Source organism: Dermacentor silvarum, chromosome 11 (genome assembly GCF_013339745.2).
Source record: "Dermacentor silvarum isolate Dsil-2018 chromosome 11, BIME_Dsil_1.4, whole genome shotgun sequence".
Lineage (NCBI taxonomy): Eukaryota > Metazoa > Arthropoda > Arachnida > Ixodida > Ixodidae > Dermacentor > Dermacentor silvarum.
Window position 1 is genome coordinate 76,611,166 of NC_051164.1, and position 19,613 is coordinate 76,630,778.

The following is a 19,613-nucleotide window of genomic DNA, read 5'->3' on the forward strand; positions in this document are numbered from 1 at the left end:
AAAAGGCCACTGTGCACAATAAACTTAAACATAGTACGGTTTCCTCTCCTTTTCACTATTTCTCCTATCTTCTTGTGGCACAACCTGACCGATTCGTCCTTGTCCTGTTCCTCTCTGAAATCAGCATGCGTTTCTTAACCTCTGAATTGCAGGTACCTTCAGGGCTGACATGGGTGCCTTCCTCTGGGTTTGTGCTCTGGTTCGCACAGCCGTGGGCATACCCCAGTTACCACTTCTCGTGAATTATCGTTGTGATCGATGCTTGGTCACTTCTTGACACGTGGTTGTTCACTACAGTCATTCATATCTCTCTTAATGCGATAGCTGCGACGATGCGTAGAATTGTCATTATATGCAACGTGCAATCTCGCGACTCGCGTAGTGTTTATGTTTGCAGAGACCTGCGCTTTCCCTTTATCACATTTTATAATCCGGATCGCTCAATATATCACTTGACACTCTTGTCTGGTTTGCGAAAAAAAAAAAAAAAAAAAAGAATAAGATGAAGAAGAAGAAAAGTGCGAATTTTCGTGTCTCGTGATTGGAGTTTTCTTGGTGTACACATCGCATTTCCCAGCGAGTAGCGGAAACGGCAGAAACAAATTTCAAGCTCGTGCCATATGCCGTGCTTTACCATAAAACGAGAAGCCACCAGATGACGTCACAGCCCTCATGTTATGGGCATCGGAGCGAGATCTAGACCAATATAGACCAATATAGAGAAAGGCAACGTTTTTTTCTTCACAAACAAGGCAAATAATAGGGTAGATTTTTGTATTGAACGATCTGGACCATACAGTGCGATATTTCTGCGAAATTTGCGATACAACAATGCAGCGGCAGCAGAATCGAAACCAATCAAAACACCGAAACGACCGAAACTGCTGCAATGTTTGTCTCGAAACCGGCCGCGTTGTGAATCCAGTCGAAGCCAATAATACTAATCATATAAAAAAAAAAAAAAAAAAAGCAAGCTTGCGCGTACTTGCGCATGCGCTCATAGGTCTTCGATTGTTTCCGTCTTCTTGCTGGTAGTTCTATGCTTCTGTAGCCGTGTTAATTTCTTAATTTCTTGAGGGGCACGGCATTAAAGAATGACCTCTCAAGACGCCGAAAACAAAGGTAAGTACTTGCGACTTGCTAGAGTAGTCACGACGCTGCATTCGGGAGGTGTTTTCCGGCTTCACGGCTGAAGGTGCAGTCAGCGTTCGCGAGTTGGGTCATAGGTTAGTCGTCAAGTGATATTTCTTGTTATCTTCTTCCCCCGTTATTACTTTTTTTTAGCCTTCTTTACTAGAATTGTGCCGGCCTGAAGCTCTTCTTTACGTTTTCTGGTTAACTGTTCTTAGCGCAGACTGTGAATCTAGGGTAAGGCTAATCGATTGTTTTGCTTGTGATGTGATCAGCTCGTTTCCCTTGCGTGTGGTTTAGCATAATGCAGCGCCTTCGCTTGTCAAAGTGCAGCTGACTGTTGCTTTTCGTAGCGCCGAACGTCATTTTGATCGTGGCTTATAGGCCTTTGAATGCCATTCGTTTGGTCAGCATGCCTCAGCGCGAGAGCAACCGGAATGCCAGTCACCGGTGCGACGCCATTGGCACGAATCATTACTTTTGTGTGTGACTGCTGAATGCTTATGCAATGAAACATTCCGCAGACATGGAGGTCAACGTCTTGGACGAACTCCTGGAGAATGCCGATGATGACGATTTGGCAGCGGAGTTAAATAACGAAGAAAAAAAAGTTGGTAAGTGCAACTTCGTGGATGTTTTTGTGTCGGCGGAACTCTTCCGTTTTTTTTTTTGTTTTTTTTTTGTCCCTTTAGTTTTTTTCGTACTTGCGAAGCGCTTTTGAAAAGTAATCCTTCTCCAGAACACAGTGTTAATGGTGCGCCAATAAAGGCGAAGAGGCGGTTATGCGATGCTGTGGTTGAAATCGGTTTGTATTGGCTTGTGCACGGCTTGTGTTAAATTACCGTGAAGAGGCGATTTTTCTTTTGACTGTCACTTGCATATCATCAAGGTAGTGCGCAAGAGCCATGTTTTCAGTAAGTATTAGTTGGCCTTACCCTTATTATGGTACCACATTTGTTAAAGTTGATAAATCTACAAGTCTTCTGTTAGAAACATGCCCCATGTAATGACGTGACGGTATAAAGTAGCTTTCAGTCAACCAATAAATTAATTTTATTTATCGATAATGGTTCCAAGCACATTCTAAATGTGTTATGTGAGCACCATTAGGCTGTACAAGCAGACCCAATACAGTAAAGAGGATGAAGTAATGATAGAACTATGTGACATAAGCAAAAATACATCGTGGATCAAAAGCTAAGGGAAGTGCGCTTAGCATTATTTAGACAAATGAACTCCAGTTTACGTAAGAATGGAGCTCATCATTGAATTGTGCAGATAAGCTGATACTCTGTCAAAAATGTTCACGCCCTTTGGGGCGTATATTGTCCCCAAATAATAGGGAATTTTATTTTGCGCAGCCAAACCTTGGAGACGCAAAACACTGGGTTTACAAAAGAATGCAAAAAAATTGTACAAAAAAGAAAGCAAAAGTGGCACAAAAGAACGCAAGCATGACGTGGCGCTTTGGGTGCGCAAGATCTAAAGTGCTGTAATAATTGTTGTGTGTCTGTCTTGTCTTTCCTTTCTTGAAACCTCTGTGTGCACTACTTTCCTGTCCAGAATGCTATGTCGTGCTAGTAAACTACATGTACGTCGATTGATCATGACACAAGTATTTTGGGCATGGTGTTAAATAATTAAATGGCATGCTAGATAGATGATTATTGCTTCAGGACAAGATATGCCGCAAGACATGTAAACTTTTCTTAAAAGTTCAGTGTAGAAGAGTTCCAGCTCTTGAGTTGGTGATTCCAGAACAACTCTACACTTTGAGTTGCCTAAAATCGAATGGTGGCACTGGGTGAAGCAGTGGAGTGGGAATGGAATGATGGAGTTGCACTACCACCTCAACAGTTACAGCCGAGAGAGGCTTGAAAAAACTACATACAGACGTGTCTGTGAGACCTGCAGATGATGCCTACCCCTCGCACTTCTTTGGGAAGGCTAACATAGCTCGTTTTCCCCTCCTAGTGCACATTGCGGAGTACATATTTTTTGTTAGTCACACATTGGCTGAAATATGAAGTGTATGTTCAATTGCTTTCCTGTTTCCAAAAGCATGAAGACAAATCCTCTCAGATACCTCCTTCGGCTGTTTCACTGTAAAGTGAAACAGCCGAATCCCATTGTACTATCACGGTCATTATTAATCTTATCAAACTTGATCTGACCAGTATAATCAAACTTGATCCGACCAGTACTATCAACCCTTATCGGTCACTATCAATCTTATCGAACTCGATCCCACCCTTATCAAACCATTATAAACCTTATTGCAATTGATCCGATCCTTATCAGACATGATCTGCCCTTTATCAACTCCTTATCAACCTTATCAGAATTGCTCTGACCATTATAAGCCCTTATCGCTGTTTAGCATCTTATCCATCAGCATCTAACCAGTATCAACCGTGATGAGACCCTTATACCCCCCATCACTCCTTATCAACCTATTGACTGCTTATCTGTGTTTCTCATGAGCCCTCAGACGTCGATGGCATTTCGGTCGGTGAAGGAATGCCTCAACGGAAGGCACATCCCACGACCATCGAAATGCATCGGGGATGTGGCGTGTTTGGCAATGAATTTTCGCAAAATGTTTGTGAGAGAGAGAGGGAGAAAGATGTTTATTAAATAAAAAAGGGAGTTTTTCTAATGTCGACAATGCTCCAAGTCAACTCAACATGTCCTAGAGATGGCTTTCATTCCACCACCACCAAATCTTTCAAGAAAGCCTTCCTAGAAACTGTTCTCGGCAACATTTGTTTTGTACCGCCAGTACAAAACATTTATATGGTTCAGATTTATTTGTCTTCTGCAAGCTTGAGGGTTTAGTTCAGTGGGTAAGACACTCAACTTCTGAGCGTGGAGTCACCACTGCCAATGTTTTTCCTTTCGAATTTATTCAGTTTTTTTATACATTAATTTATAGTGATTCGTGTTATGTAACAGACAGACTGATGGGTTTCCTCGAGGAAGTTGGGTAGGCATAGAAATACTTACGCATTTAAAATTTGTTAGGCATGCCATGCAGCAAAGCAGCTCAGTGATGTGAAACATAGGGGAACGTTGCAAGTCTTGTAGTAAACTCTTGCTTTCTGCTGTGTTTTGCTGTCGTAACGTGCCTTGCAGTTTCGGCACGTCTCCATGTTCGTTGGCTAGTGTTGAAAGGCTTCAGTTGGTGGAGGAGCATGAACTAGCGGTGCATCGTTAAGTTTCTGGTTAATTTACATTGCAGAATAAACAAGGACAGGATGGTAGAGACATGGGCTAGTTCTTTTTTTTATGGACCTTTATTCCTATGCATTATGAACCTACTAGACCAGCAACAAGTATTACGGAGGGTGTCTAGATGTCCTACTAGCTTTAGAGAACTGATGCTGCAGCATAAACTTCCTTCATTGTCAAATCCATTTGGACAATTTATTGATATTCCCACTGTATCTCTAATCGCCTTTCTGCATCCCATTTTTCTTGATGGCGAAAATTTGTGCTCTTCCTTTTTTCTGTTACAATTTGCTTTTATTTTTTGTTGTGCGCATTCTTATTGCTAGCAGTTAGATATCTGGATCTTTGCAACTATGTATTTTTGTATTTACGTGTAGCATGTCTTCCTCAAGTGCCTGTTTTTGTTTTGAACCAGTGCTTGTTACTATAGTCCACTATGCAGAGAACCAGAGACGTAAAGCTGTCCTCCAGCTTTGCCTGGTTTCTGTTGTACAATGCGCAAGCATTGTGCAGTAATGAATTCAACACCAAACTATAGGAACTTCATTCTTAACGAAGAGAAATATTATATTGCCATGGGGAAATATGTCACGCGAGCTGCATGGCAATATATTGATTTTAATTTCTTTTTCTTTCTGTATTGAGGACTTTACTCGGAACCTTCTGTGCTTGGCTCATTATAATAGCCTTTCAGCAGCTGAAAACTAAATTAATCCCCCTTCTAATTAGCACCCTGACAACATATGCTCTCGTAGGCAAAAGGGTCCCTTTGACACCTAGCACACCGCCGTCCGCAAAGGCCTCCCTAGCTGCTGCCGCCGCTGCTTCTGCCGCCAAGAAGAACTCCGCCACTGCTAAGCCTGTCAAGAGGGTGGCTTCAGGTGACTAAGAGCTCGTCTCAAAAGAAAACCTTGCCGCCTCCTAAGGCCCCTTCTGCCAAGCCCACTTCGACACCCAAGAAGAAACCTCCTGCCAACGTGCCCATCAGCTCGGCCTCAGTCGGGCCTTCCACTTCAGCGTCGGCTTCTTCCACAAGTTCGACATCGGCTCAATCCAAGACTAGCTCCCAGCCGAAGCTGGTCAAAAAGATACCCGTGAGTGTTTTCCGTGGATTATTGCATGTCCAGCCAGTTGCTGTACAACGTGTGGCCACAATCGATCTGTTGAGGGTGTATCGAATGAGAATTTAATCACCCCCATCAGGCGTGGTGCCTGTTGCAAGTTTAGTTCTGGCATTCTTGCATTTCAGCATAATTGAATGCAGGCAAAGGTGAGCTCCAGAGCATCCACAGTGCCGACTCCATGCATGACCTTGAGATATAACTTGGGTGCTTAACCGCAGAGAAAATTCTTTTCGCTTTGATTAAAACTTCTATACTGAAGAGAAAAACAAGATAGAACATTGATATGGCTGTGTTGCCATTTAGTGTGCTGCTTCTTGGGCAGAGCTTTTCATGGCATTGCCTTCTCCAGTTCTGTTTGTTCCCTGCCATAAGTGATCTATAATTCTTCTTGATGTTCTGCAGCAGACAAAGATTGCCACCAAGTCTTCCACGACTGCTGAGAAACCTGTGGTGATGAAAGCGAAGCCAGTGGTGTCAGCAACGGGAGAGCCAAAGATGTCTGCAGAAGACCTCCTCACAGCTGAGCAGGCTGCTCAGAAAGGTATTGGCAATAGTCAGAGCCTTTTATTTCTTGCAAGAAACATCTGAGATTGTATCAGTATAGCCAGTGCAGTGGAACCTCGATTATACGTCCCCCGGTCATTTGGTTTGAGAATTGGTTTGGTCCCGGCAAAACCCCCATAGAAATAATGTATTGATAACCTCTATTATATGACGCAATTTTACACCAACCAGCTTCGTACGATGCCTCTCTGGTACAGTCTGAGAAAAAAAGTTCTAAGCAGACGCATTCTGGCAAGTAAGCACACTGCAGCCGGCTGATAACGGGTGCGCAATACCGTATTTACTCGAATGTAATGCGACCGCAATTGTAACACGAGGGGCGACTTTTCAGTCACGTAAAATGAAGACGATAAAACCGCTAATGTAACGCGAAATGAACGGAAATTGAAATGGTACCTTTATTCAAGGAATTGCAATTCGGAAATATTCTCTTCACTCATCACGGTCGTCTGAAGAGGAGATGGTACTTTCCTTGGACGGTCTTCTCGGGCGATCACTTTCATAGATAGTTTCACTTTTGCGAAATTTCATGTGACTCTGCACTGAAAGTGTCCCCGGCAAGCGTTCCTGGCGTTGTCCTAAGCTCGCTAGCAGTGCCAGAAGAGCTGTCGGCTGTATACTTCGAGGAGTTCGGTGTCGGGATGAGCCGAGTCTCGTGAAAGCGAACCTTATCTTCAAAAGTGATGGCCCGAAAATTATCATCTTCCGTGCCGTCGAACTTGTTTGAGATTTAAGTACTTCTTAAAAGACCTCGCAATCATTTCATTTGGGGTCATTACCAAGCCACTTCAAGTTGCACAGAGCTTTCCCGATTGGTCTCACATTTAAAGTAGGCCTGTTGCTTGTCTTGCCATCCGCAAATCGTCGACGTCGAGACACCAAGCCGCGGCGGACTTTCCCAACTCCTCCGTTGTCACAATTGCTCGTCGCTTGAAGCGACCGTCATACCAAATGCGCTGTGTTGCCATAACGTCGCGAATGAATGGAGTCGAACCGCAAAATGCCGTAGAGCATTGCAGCATCATAACCAGCCACAAGCATAGCGAAAACAGCGTCGATTCCAACCAAAAACAAGTCTTGACTTTGTCGACTTGTCTATGGATTGGATCGAGATGTAAAGTTGCAGGTTGCCAACGTGACGCTGAAAATCACGGCATTTAGATGGTTTGTTTTAAAATGCTCAATTTTGTCGTTAATTCGAATGTAACGCAAGGGTCGAGTTCAAGCAATGAAATCGTGAAGTGAACTCGTGTTACAATTGAATAATTATGGTAATTTTTTAATAATTTAATCTACCTTGCTTGGAAGCAGTGCATATTCATGCCGTGGGCTTATTCAGGTGGTCTGTACCCGTTTTTTGGGCAAGACTGAGCGTCACTGCCTATATTCTTAGTTTTTCAATTATTTGATGCTCGAATTATACGACGGTCTTGCGTGGTCTCCTCAAAGTCGTATAATCGGGGTTCCACTGTAATTGCGAGTAATTGCTGCTATTGTAGTCAGCAAAAGCACGAGTGCTGTTGTAGTGTGCTCCGAGAAATGCAAATAGATGAGTGGCGAGCCTTTCTTTTCAGCAATATTCTGCAAGACTTATTGTTATTTAAGATGGCCTGTATTGGTTATGGGCTCAATTGGTGCAACTCGCTTTGACATGTAAATTGCTTAGGCGATGTCAGGGGTGGTATTCTCGGACGATTGCCTTTGGGGATGCTTATGTGAGATTTTGCGTGACTTGCATTGGACACATTGATGTCTACGGGCTACAGCATTCCTGGCTAAGCATACTTTTTTTTTATTTACAGCTGCAAATTTGTTTGAATATATTAGATGCGAAGCAGCTTATGGTCGGGGCTATGTCACTCCCTCCCTCCATCCATCCGCCGTGTGGCGTCCACACCCCTACTGCGCATGCGCATCCTCCTCCCCCTCCTCTCCTTGTCTCATCTCCTCTCCTCTCGGCATTCCTCCTCTCCTCTCCGACGCTCCTCTCCTGTCCGGATTGCGCAACGAATGGCAACACCTGCGGCTCCGCGCGCGATAATGCGAAGCATCTTAGGTTAGAGGCGGACGGTAGGCGCCCCAGAGGCACCGGCAACAGTCACCAACACCGCGTGCGTTTGGTGCGAACGCGGGCAAAACGCCGACGGCGTCGACAACAGTTCTGCGCGTTGCTGGTGCTGCTGCATGTCCACATTTATACAGCTGATAAAACTACCTTGAGTCGACCCCATGGCTGCTTCGCATACTACTCAGGGTTCCCCTACTGGAAGATGGTGTAATTTTTTTTATCAGATGAACTATTGCTGGCTTTTTCTGATATACAATTTTTCGCATTGAGCATACTGGTTGTTTTTTTTTCGGCGACTATTTAGTTTTCTTGATGCTGAAACATTATATGACTGCAGATCCCGCTCTTCAATTCTGTGGTTGCCTGAGGTACACATTCTGCCGATAGCATACGCTGCTGGGAGCATCTCAGCCTAATTTTGCACTCGTGCGCGGCATGTGGGGCTCACAAGCAAAGTGCGAAGTCGCCTTTTTCTCAAACACTCTTTTCAATAGAAGCCTTCCCCTCACCCTTTCGGGGCTGCCGGCGGCTGCCCCTTGACGTCAACGGGCAGATTCCCATAGGGCGCTGCGATAGGCGGATACCTGACATCAATTAAGCGCGTTTGGATTGCCATGCTTCTTCCTCCAATTGCTGTGTATATTTATTGATACAGACTGAAGTAAGCGAAAATCCCCATTTTGAATTTCAACAAGAATGACATATTTCTGGAAGAAGCCACCTATCGTCTGCTCACGATCGGCCACACTCGCCCGCGCATGAATGAAGCTGCCTGAGTGTCTGGCCACACTGGTTATTAGTGTCGTAGTCGTTTGGTCTCGCTAATTTCGATTACTTTTGGACGCTCAGCTAGCCTTGAATCACGCGAAAGTTAATTCAGAGCACACGTACGCTTGTCAGCAAGCGCTCGCCTGTAGCATCTCCTAGCCAGACGCCTTAGCAGACATTGCTTTGTATTGGTCTGTTTACAGCACTTCGAAATGTGGAATTTGGATGTGACTTCTATCCGTCCGTCAAGCATAGTGCAGGACAAAGCCGGTCTGCACCACACGGCACGGCCAGACTGGAGCACATGACCGCGAGCACGCATGCCAACCCTGTTGTGCTCATAGCAAACGCACTACAGTTGCATGTAGCTGCATGTTCTACTTAGCGTAAATACTGTGGGGTGCCACGACGAGTCTGCTCGCTGAGCGCACTGAAGCTAGCTGAAGACAACTGCGTGCTCTGTGTCGTCTCTGTGGGTGATGTGGCTCCAGGTGCGTGGCGAGCCTGCCCGAGATGACCTGCCCGGCTGGAACAGGTCATCTGCTGACCGAGTTGCACACCTTTGAGGTGTGTCGCCATCATGGTTGAAGCTTGTTACGTGAATCCTTTCAACGCGAGTCCGCAGTGCGGCATCCATCGCTTACCTGATGTGGGAGCTACCAATGTACTCTCATCAGCAAACATAAAGATGACGTTTTGTTTGACCCTCAGAAATTGTGTGATTGCCGTAGAGATAAGTGCAAAAGGAGGTGTGCTACTTGGTACTCCGTGCGGGAAAACATCCACGCGTAGCTATCTAGTACACCGTAGCACAGCAAAGGGATGAGACACTGTGGACTGAACCGCAAGATGATAGCCTCTGAGTTTGGCACGTCATAGGCACCAAAATCGGAACTAGCGGCGTCTATGCGAACATCCAAAATCAAAATGGAACAGCACGCCACAGTGATGTTCAGTAAGCGGAGCGTTATGGGCACGCCCTGCTTCGCCATAGCCTTTGCAGTGCAAAGCATTAAAGAAAGAGCGGCAGCACCACAAAGAGGATGAAAGGCGATCAGTGCTGAATGTATTGAAGTACTTTTTGCTGCAAAGTATTTCTGAAATAGTCTATATTAAATTCAAATGCATTTCTTGTGATTTCAATAAAGTGTTTCAGGGCCCCTTTAAAGGGTATTCTTAAACGCAACATCTATATAGAAAGTAGCAGTGAGGGAGCTTATGTGTAATACCCCTGTCAAGCGGGCAAGTTAAGTGCACTTATGGAGAGTGTCACTCGGTTTAAGTGTACTTCGCCCAATCTAAACGTCGCAAGCGGAGTGTCACTCGCTGCAGAGTGTACTCCGGTCGAAGTGTGTTCACGGAACGCACTTTGCTGGCCGAGTGCGTAGCCTCGTCGCCAGCGGTTTCAATGGTATAAAATGTAATGCATAAAAAAAGGACACAGAAGTTCATTTTAGTGGTTGAACAGCTCTCGCACATAAATAATAGCCTAAAACGCGTTCATATTCTGTTCGAGCAGGATCAAATGCCGCCTCGTCGCATGCCGCTATGTCGTTCTGGATTGGCTAGGCATTTTTCTTGGCCGGCATTGACTTGCCACACTCTTAAATAAAAAAATATTTTCGTTTTTTGTTGAAAAAACATAGATTAAGTTTGTTTTAATTAATAATACAACGTAAGACAATCACTTTTTAGAAGTACTTTTCTTTTTAATCTACGTTTTCACAAAACGCGCTTGTAGTCTGTCGCCATTTTTTTTACCGCGAGTGCACTCTGTTTTCCCGTTTAGAACCGCGTAGCCTAAAGTGTCACTCAAGGTCCCAAGTGCACTCCCCGTAAGTGCACTTAACTTGCCCGCTTGACAGGGGTATTACATACTTTCTTGAAGAAATGGCTGTTAAAATGCAGAATAAGTGTTCCTGTCATATTGGTGCAGAACATACACTAATGATGTAAGTTGATGCTCTTGTGTTCTGGCACATCGTCATGGCAACAGTAAAATGAAAATTCTAGTTTACTACTGGTGTTTGGTTTTAATGCATTACCGATTACAGTGCAGATTTTCGGAGCTCCTACAGTTTACATTATAAGCAGTGTATGCTGTACTTGCCGTGATGAGCTTAAAGCAAGTAAGTTTTTCCTAAATGAGCAGTGTGCATTTATTGTATCGCAGTTGCAGGTTATGTCTTACTGAGAACCCCAATTTTATATTCATGTGCACGTTAGATAGTGCATAGGCATGCTTTAATAAAAGTCGTGCGTGAATAAATTCACACTAATACAGTAGCAGTTTAGCGAGTGCCGTTTCCTACTGTAGGAGTTTAGGTTAGGATAACTTGTGCCATTATGTTAGGCGTACCCTGTGCTTGCTTGCTGAAGAAAATGATAAGGATGAAGTGCTGAAGTCCACAAGTGCTTGCTAGCATTTGACTGTGTTGTGTGTTGGTGTTGATAAAAATATGTGGGCCACCGTCTGGCATATGACATCTGGGAGCCCAACGCTCTCAGGGCCCAGATATTGGAATGCATCCATTCGTATGCCATTTTATAGGGACGAATGAATAGTTGATCATTGTTCAATGTAGGCCTGTTATAATTCCAGGTGAATGTCCGGTCCATTTCGTTGGCATCCTTTTCCACCTATTAATATTGAGTGGCCAGTCCCGCTAATAACAGTGGCATGGTGGCATGCAAATGATTGATGAAGCGCCAAAAGAATATGGAAGCAGATGGTTTTAGAATAGCGTTGTATATCTTATGTATGTTAAGTGCAAGTACTTAGGATGGTAGAGTGGATGTCTGTTAAAGACATTTAGTTTAGCATATGGGAACGCAAACCTAAAGAATACAGCGGACAGTTGCACCATCTTGTGCCTTGCATGAAACCTGTCCAGGCCAAGACAGTCTATTTGCACTCATCTTGCCATTCGTATGTCGATGCTTCCTATTACATCTACGGACACCAGAATTGCTGGATAATCTCAGAAACTCGGCATGTTAGGCCAGCCTCTCTGGGACACCTTATCCCTGTTTGTAACTTTATTCGACACCACTTATAATTGACAATTCATGTGACCGTAGAAAAAGTGGAAGCTTAATTCACCATTTATTGGCAATGAATGATAGCAATATTGCAGCCACCTAGGCAATTCATACTGAAGCTGGAGCCATCATTGCCGTCATATTTGACGACACCTTTTATTAGTGTATGCAAACATTGGGCATGTTAAACTTGACGGATAATGTATGGTAACATAGCATACATGAGCCACAGAAATGCACTAGAGCATGTAGAGTGTGGGCAAGCTATTTCTTTTTGTGTGTAAGGCATTTTTACATTTGCTTAAACATACTGTTTTAATACAGTCTAATAATCATTAAAACAACTGGCCCAGAACATCTGTCCCAAGCATGCCAAACATGCAGGCATATTATTGTGACATGCCCCCCCCCCCCCCCCCCCCACACACACACACACCACACCTTTTTGCATTTTTTCTGCCTTGCCAAGCTCACTTGTGATAAGAGTGGCCCATTTGCACTTCCAGAATGAATGGTAATCTAGTGCAACTTTGCATGCCGCTTTAATGTTTCTCTTGAGGTAAACAGTAAATACCATTTTTTTTTCTTTGCTACCGTGCTTACCTGCACAAAATCTGACAGTCATTTTGGCCTTGACAGGAATGGTGATTAAGAAAACAGTGGCGAAAAAGATACCAACCACACATCAGACACAGAACAAGCCGGTCAAAAAGGTTGTGGCTCCACCAAAAGCAGCTAGCCTGAAAGCCTCTGAGACAATGTCTTCAACGAAAGTGAAGCCTGAGAAGGTGGCGGTGACAGGTGAGTGTAATCAATATGTTACAAGGGCCACTTGTTGCATGCTCTTTTTAGAAACATTGAGAAGCAAGTTGGCAAATATTTTTTAAGAGTGCGCTGGCCGGTGGCCTGTAAAGTTCCTTGTAGTGTTTTATATGTGGGAGTGTACGTGAACCTCTCTATTTTAATTCATAGCATTCTTCCGCTTGGTGCCCGGGGTCATTTTTTGCTCCTTTCCATTTGGCCTGTTTTGTGTCTCAAAAGACTTGTAGCACCGTCTAGGCTTGAATAGATGAATTTCTGTGAATACACAAACTTCTGTACGCTTACTGCAACCTACTTGTGGGCGCATGAACCTCAGACACGATATTTTGTCAGAAAGCGGCCGTGTGCCGACACATCTGCCCAAACCCCATATCAGTTTCATGCAGTAATTACCAGAGGGGACTTTGGCACTTATGTCTACGGGAACTGAAAGCGGGTATGTTCAACCAGTGTGGGAATTATGGTTAGTACAGATTTGCATTAACTTCGTCCTGGCTTCAAATGGCTTCACGACATTGTAAACTCATCAATTTAAACCAAGTACTGTGTCATAAATAACTAAATAAGCACCATTACAATTGTCCGACGACAGGATTCTAACAAGGGACATCTAAGATGTACAGAAGCCCAATATTGAAACTATTATGCCACGAACGCATGTATCGACAAGCGGCATAGAACATAGAACACCCTTATGAATTTCTCGTGGGAAAGCGAGCGCGTTGATACGCTTCGCGCATTTCGATTTGGCAACCTTGACAGGCTGAACCGCTGCATTTAGTAGCGATTATGCATGTTCGAGGGGTCTTCTGCATTTATACAAGTATAGAATGCTTTTAAATTTATGACTGTGAAGGCAGATCAAAAATAATAAGCAAAGCCCCAAGAGTGTCCAAAAGCCACAAGCATAAAGATCAGACAAATCCATTTACTAATCATGAGTCCTATTCTGTGATTATACCACGGCCTAAGAAACTGCTCAGTGATGAGAGACGGAGACGTGGAAATGTGACGAGGAAATGTATATGAAACGCAGCCCTTATGGAGGCGCAGTTAGAACGCAGGTGAGAGCTTGTCTGGGCAAGATACGTGCGGAAAACACAAGCAATGAGAGAAGGTCCTGAAGAGGATTCATTGGAATACATGTGAGCGCGTCAGTGGACAAATTATGCGAGAAAGAGAGCACCGCAACACTTCATTTACCAAACACAAAATTGGTGGTAAAAACGAGTTTACTGGGGAGATTGTCATGGTGTGCGTCATATTCTTTGGAGTTGCGAGTTGCTTATCTCTTAAAATATGGCAGTCTTGGTTTCAAAGGTAGAGTGTAATACCTGTGTCACACGGGCATATTTGGAAGGCCTTCCAGTCAACGGCCTTCGAAACGCCACAACTCTATCGACTCAAAGGAGTTGTCGCGCTGCTACACGGCACATTTGAAAGGCCGTTGGGTGGTTCAGGCGTTTCTCGCAAAATTGTGTGGCGCTTCGGACCTTTATTTTCGTTTTCATGTCACCAAAAGTTGTACCTATATGCAATGATGCGTGCTTATGTTGAATATGTAGTCCATTTTTGGTTCTCTCCCCTGGTTCTAATTTTATATGAGCTTCCTTGAAATAATTTTTTGCGTAGGTTTGCAAAATATCTTATGCTTAGATTTCTCAAAATAGGGTATCTATGGCTTCTGTACGATTCAAGGAGTGCCGTAAGACCAGCCTTATTGCTCTGCCTTAACTAGAACACGAGTTGCGAGACTTCAAAGTTAAGCACCAGAAAAACACTCCTTCGAGTTTCAACTTCAAAGCCACACAACTCATGTTCTAGGTAAGATAGAGCAATAAGGTTGGTCTTGCGGCATTCCTTGAATCATACGAAAGTCATTGATACCCTATTTTGAGAAATATAAGCATCAGATATTTTGCAAATCTGTGCAGAAAATATTTAAAGGACACTAGCATAAAATTGGAACCAAGAAAGATAAACAAAAATGGACCTCATATTTGAAATAAGCACAAAGAATTACACATATATACAAGTTTCCAGTGCTATACCTCAAAGAATAAAGATTTTTAAAAATCTTCGGTCAAAGGCCCACATGTCCCCTTAAACAACATTAAAACCACTTAAAAGCATTATAGTTTCTTTTATGTTTGTTTATACGGTGAAATGGCGGCGATATGACGGCAGCCGGCAGCACATTGAGTAGAGGGAGAGTCTACTAGACAACATGGAGAAAGGAATGAACACAAGCACGTCGCTGTTGTCGAGAGTATGTACAGTTTGCACATGTCAAGTGGTAAAAATACTTTATTGAATAATTAATAACACTCATATATAGTATTTTTAGAGCATTTTGGTTCGATTTGTTCTTTCTAACCATGAGTATGAGCACACTGTGAACGAGAGGGCATGTTCGCGCTGTTTCCGCTTCCGTAGCTCAAAGGCCATCGAGATTTCGATAGAGTTGTGGAGTGCTCCGTTGACTCGATAGACTATTGACTCGACGGCCTTAGAAACCGCTCGTGTAGCAGTTCGAACTTGACCTTTGAGTCAACTGACTATCGGTTGGAAGGCCTTCAAAACGCCCGTGTGACACGGGTATAAGCTTCGTAAGTAATGATTCCAAAGAATGCTACACTATATGACAATTCCCCAGTGAGGAGATCTTGCCACAATTTTTCTTTTGACTAGTTTTTGTATTGCTGTAACTGAAAGAAAAAAAAAAGACAGCCATCACACAAATAGTGTTAATTATTCTAATTTCAATAAAAAGATAAGTAAAACTGCTCTCATGGTAATTGGCAGTGGTGGAATGTCAGGCTGAAGCCAGTGTTTCGACAAGTGGCCTTGTCTTTGCCACTTTATCAGGGTAGCAGTCACTTTCCTTGCCAGTGTTTGTACAGCTCACTTGCCCCCACCTGTTTTCCCACTGTCATAACTTAGCACTCCATTTTATGAGCATTTTAAATTCCCTTACCATACATTGCACGCCCACTATTCTCCCTCCATACACAGGACACAGAATTTGCCCTCGGTATGGCTCCTTTTTACAGGACCAAGAGAGTGCTTATGCAGTCCGCAAATTCTTGAGTTAGATTGAAATTGGAAAACATGATTACATTGCTAAAGAATAATAGCATGTGGTCTTCTCCGCAGGAATTTTAGGCGAAGGAAAAACAATGTCGTTAAGGTAAATGTTCCATTATGTTAAGGTTTCATTGCAAATGAAGTCATATATTGTGTTCATTGCGCCAATTTGCCTTCTTGACAGCTCCCAAGCCAGCTCCGGTCTCCCCAATTGTCGTCGTAGCCTCAAACAAGATGCATGTTCCAGATGAAGACCCTGATCGACTTCACGTGACGCCCACTGCGGAGGAATTGCAAGTTGCGGAAGAGCCTCTTCCACCACCTCCCGTAGTGAGCGGAAGTTCCTCGTCTAGTATGCACACACGCCCTTTGGACCCTGTTTCAAGCTTTGTCATGGGAGGTGGCTCAAGTCGCATGAGCGGTGTCTCCGAAGGCCGAGGTGGTGGAAATACTACGGCCAATCCAGACTACGACACCAGAAGTGAGGCATCGTCTTCTGGCCACGAGAGCTGTTCGTGCAGCCTCGGCTCTAGCACTTCGAGGTCGCGGTCAGTGTCCAGGTCTAGGTCACGCTCCAGGTCACAGTCTTACAGTGGGTCATCATCAGCGGCTTCAGAACCAGGTGAGCACTTTGTGAGCAGGGTGTTGGGAGGTGGGTATTGAACTGGGCTGCATCAGGTTGATACTTCGCATGCTTCAACTTCGCATGCTTCCCGTGTAGCAGATGTCACTTTTATCAACAGTGCTTTGTGTGTATCGATGATATGCAAAATAAGCAGGCTTTTTCAGGCATCCAGTTTGCCCTAAGCAAGATGGTGGAGCTCTCCTATAGCACCGTTAGAGCTTAGAGACTCAACTTGAAAGATTCGGTGATATGATCTGATTCTGGCCTGATGTTTGCCATTGTGATTTGATCAGATTGTTAGGTTTAACCCAGCACCCTCATTGTAAAGAGAACAAACCTTTCTCTCTGTTTTGTTTATTTTCTTTTAAAGTAAAGCCATTCTGCCCAACAAACTAAGATGTGTGGAGAAGCAAACTAGTGTATTTTGCATATCGACACGTCAATTCAGTGCATTTCTGTGTGTTGTGAAGTTCCAATTTGCTTGCACTTTATTTTGTGCACCGCGGAGGATTCGATGGGGAAAGACGAAGACAACAAAGAAGACGTGCTGCTCGATCGGAGCTATTCTGCTATGTGGCCGGTTGTTGTTTGTGCTGTTATTACCGTGACAAATTGGTGGATGTGCTGGGTACCATCCTATGCCCTAATTTGACCTCCCGACACTTAAGTCCCTACCACCATTCCCACGATTCCGTAGGAAAACCGGGCACTTTGCCACAGCTGCCGCTTGCAAGGACTATCTCCTGAATACGGCCCATTGAGCCCAGTAAGAATGTCCACCACAAGGGCAAGCACGAGTCGGACGCAAGAGAGCAACACAGTCCAATCCACTTATACCCCGAGTGTCATCTACGCAGCGCGCATTCCGAAGTCATTTCATGGTAACGTGTTCGAGGACGTGGAGGATTGGCTTGAACACTTCGAATGAATGGGACGAATCTAAGAAAATGTGCTACGTGTACTTTGCCCTTGAAGACTATGCTCGCACGTGGTTCGAGAATCATGAGGGCTCCATCACTAGCTGGCAAGAATTCTGACAGCTTCGCGAGACATACAGCAGCCCCGAAAAGAAAGAAAAGGCTGAACAAGCTCTGCAGAGTCGGTTTCAGAAGCCAAATGAAAGCGTGGCCATGTTTGTCGAGGACGTGTTCCGCTTGTTCCGACGTGCTGATCCAGGTATGGGGCCGAGACAAATAAAGTTCATCTCTTAATGCGAGGGGTGAAAGAACAACTCTTCGCTGGACTCATGCGCAACCCTCCAGCTACCGTTGCTGAGTTCATAACTGAAGCAACGACAATGGAACGAGCGCTGCAGCAACGCTCCCAACAGTGCGACCGCCAAAGCAGCATCGCCGCCATGTCATGCTTCACCTGCGGACATGATTTAGCAGCACTCCGAGAGGTTGTGCAAAGGGTTCTGCGTGAAGAGCTTGAGGAAGTTCGCAAAACTGCTTGTCAGCCGACTGTTGTTGTGTTTGGTGACATCATTCGTGACGAAATCAGGACCGTGGCCCAACCATTGGCACCACTGCGAACGGAAGCCTTCATCCTGACATATGCCGAAGCCTTACGGAGTCCTCAACCATCTACGGGACGTTTGCCTTCCCCTGTTTCAGCTCTACCACATCAATTTCTCGCTACAAATGTAAACTCGTATGAGTACGTAGAGCCGGGAGAGATCACACTGAAATCAAGCGTGTGGCGCACCTCGGATAATCGGCGACTTTGCTACCACTGTGGCGAAGTGGTCCATCTGTATCGTCAGTGCCCTTATCGGAGGATGGGCCTTCAGGGATTTTACCATAACACGCATCGACCAAGTAATGGTGAGCGCCCATGCGAGATTGAGCAGCTCCTGGCCTCTAAACAGCAGTGTTCTCCCGCACAAAGACGCCAATCATGTTCACCATCTCCTCGGCGCGTCATCTTGCCTAGCCGTTACTCCATGTTTTCTGATGTTCGCAACAGGTCCCTAAGTTCATGCCCACGTCGGGAAAACTAAGGACAGCGACCTCCGGGGGTGGGGTTGCTGCTGATCGTCCTGTACAAACACCGTCCAACACAAGTTCACGATGACGATTTATCTGCCACGCCATGTTCTGATAACGACACAGGACTTTCCGCCAATATTACTGTAACCATCGACAATTACCAGCTCACCGCTCTCGTGATACCCAGCACCTCCACCAATTTGTCACAGTAATAACAGCACAAACAACAACCGGCCCCACAGCAGAACAGCTCCGATCTTCATCGTCTTCGTCTCTCCCCACCAAATCCTCCGCGGCACGCAAATTAAAGCACAAGCAAACTGACACTTCACAACACACAGAAATGTTGTGAGGCAGGAATTGATTTCAGCTCTGTATTAGCAGGTGTGCCGTATGTGCCTCACTTAGCAGAGATTTGATGAGGACCATGTTGATGTGAGATAGTTGCTGGAGTTTATAGCTACAGTCGGATAAGTTTATTTGATCATTAGCTAAGAAAAATGCAGCAAATCCAGAAAGGAAAAATTTGATCTGGGTGTTTTATAGTGAGTTAAGCCTGCAATCATGTTTTTCTTAGCTAATACGTTTGTATGCTGAACAAACACCCATGTGATTGAAAAGTGGTAACTTGAATGTGCTACTTCAGAAGTAACCTGGTTTACCTTGTGCAGCTCACTTCTTGTACATCGGTGGATTTGCAGTTTTATTAGGGTCTGTGACAAACCCTTAGCTTAAAACAATTGGGGTAGTGGTGTTTCTAGATTAGCAAAGTTAGGATTGTATTCTTTTTCACTTGGTTGTTTGCTTTCTTTAGTACACCTGCTCTGTGGGTTGTCAATGACTATCTGGATTCTGTTGGCGAGGCTAAACTTAGGATGGTGACAGGAACAAACTGGTGCATAGGCTTTAATGAATAAGGTCAAGCCTGTTCCACATCTCATCATGACCTTGTTTGCGTGTCTTTGACTACATTGATTTGACTGTGTACAGAGCATTTGTTATTCTTTTCTAGGCAATCGTTCACCAAGACACCACGTCTCTCGCAAGAGGCGTCATTCTCCAATCATCTATGACAGAAAGAACAGAAGTGTGGAGAGTGAGTGTTTTTGGCTTTCTAGACCAGTGGTTGATATCGGCATCAAAACACATGTTTAAACATG

The 19,613-nt window shown here is 44.5% G+C and overlaps 1 protein-coding gene across 1 annotated transcript in view; it reads left to right on the plus strand.

Annotated features, from left to right (window-relative positions):
• Positions 1-975: 975 nt before the first annotated feature.
• Positions 976-19,613, plus strand: part of LOC119433599 (mucin-5AC-like) — a 36,973-nt gene continuing 18,335 nt past the window's right edge. Inside the window, 8 exon segments of the mRNA XM_049659399.1 lie at positions 976-1,122; positions 1,656-1,745; positions 5,118-5,240; positions 5,242-5,456; positions 5,892-6,027; positions 12,568-12,729; positions 16,022-16,459; positions 19,466-19,549. Coding sequence (XP_049515356.1) covers positions 1,095-1,122; positions 1,656-1,745; positions 5,118-5,240; positions 5,242-5,456; positions 5,892-6,027; positions 12,568-12,729; positions 16,022-16,459; positions 19,466-19,549 — 1,276 coding nt within the window. The 5' untranslated portion in view covers positions 976-1,094.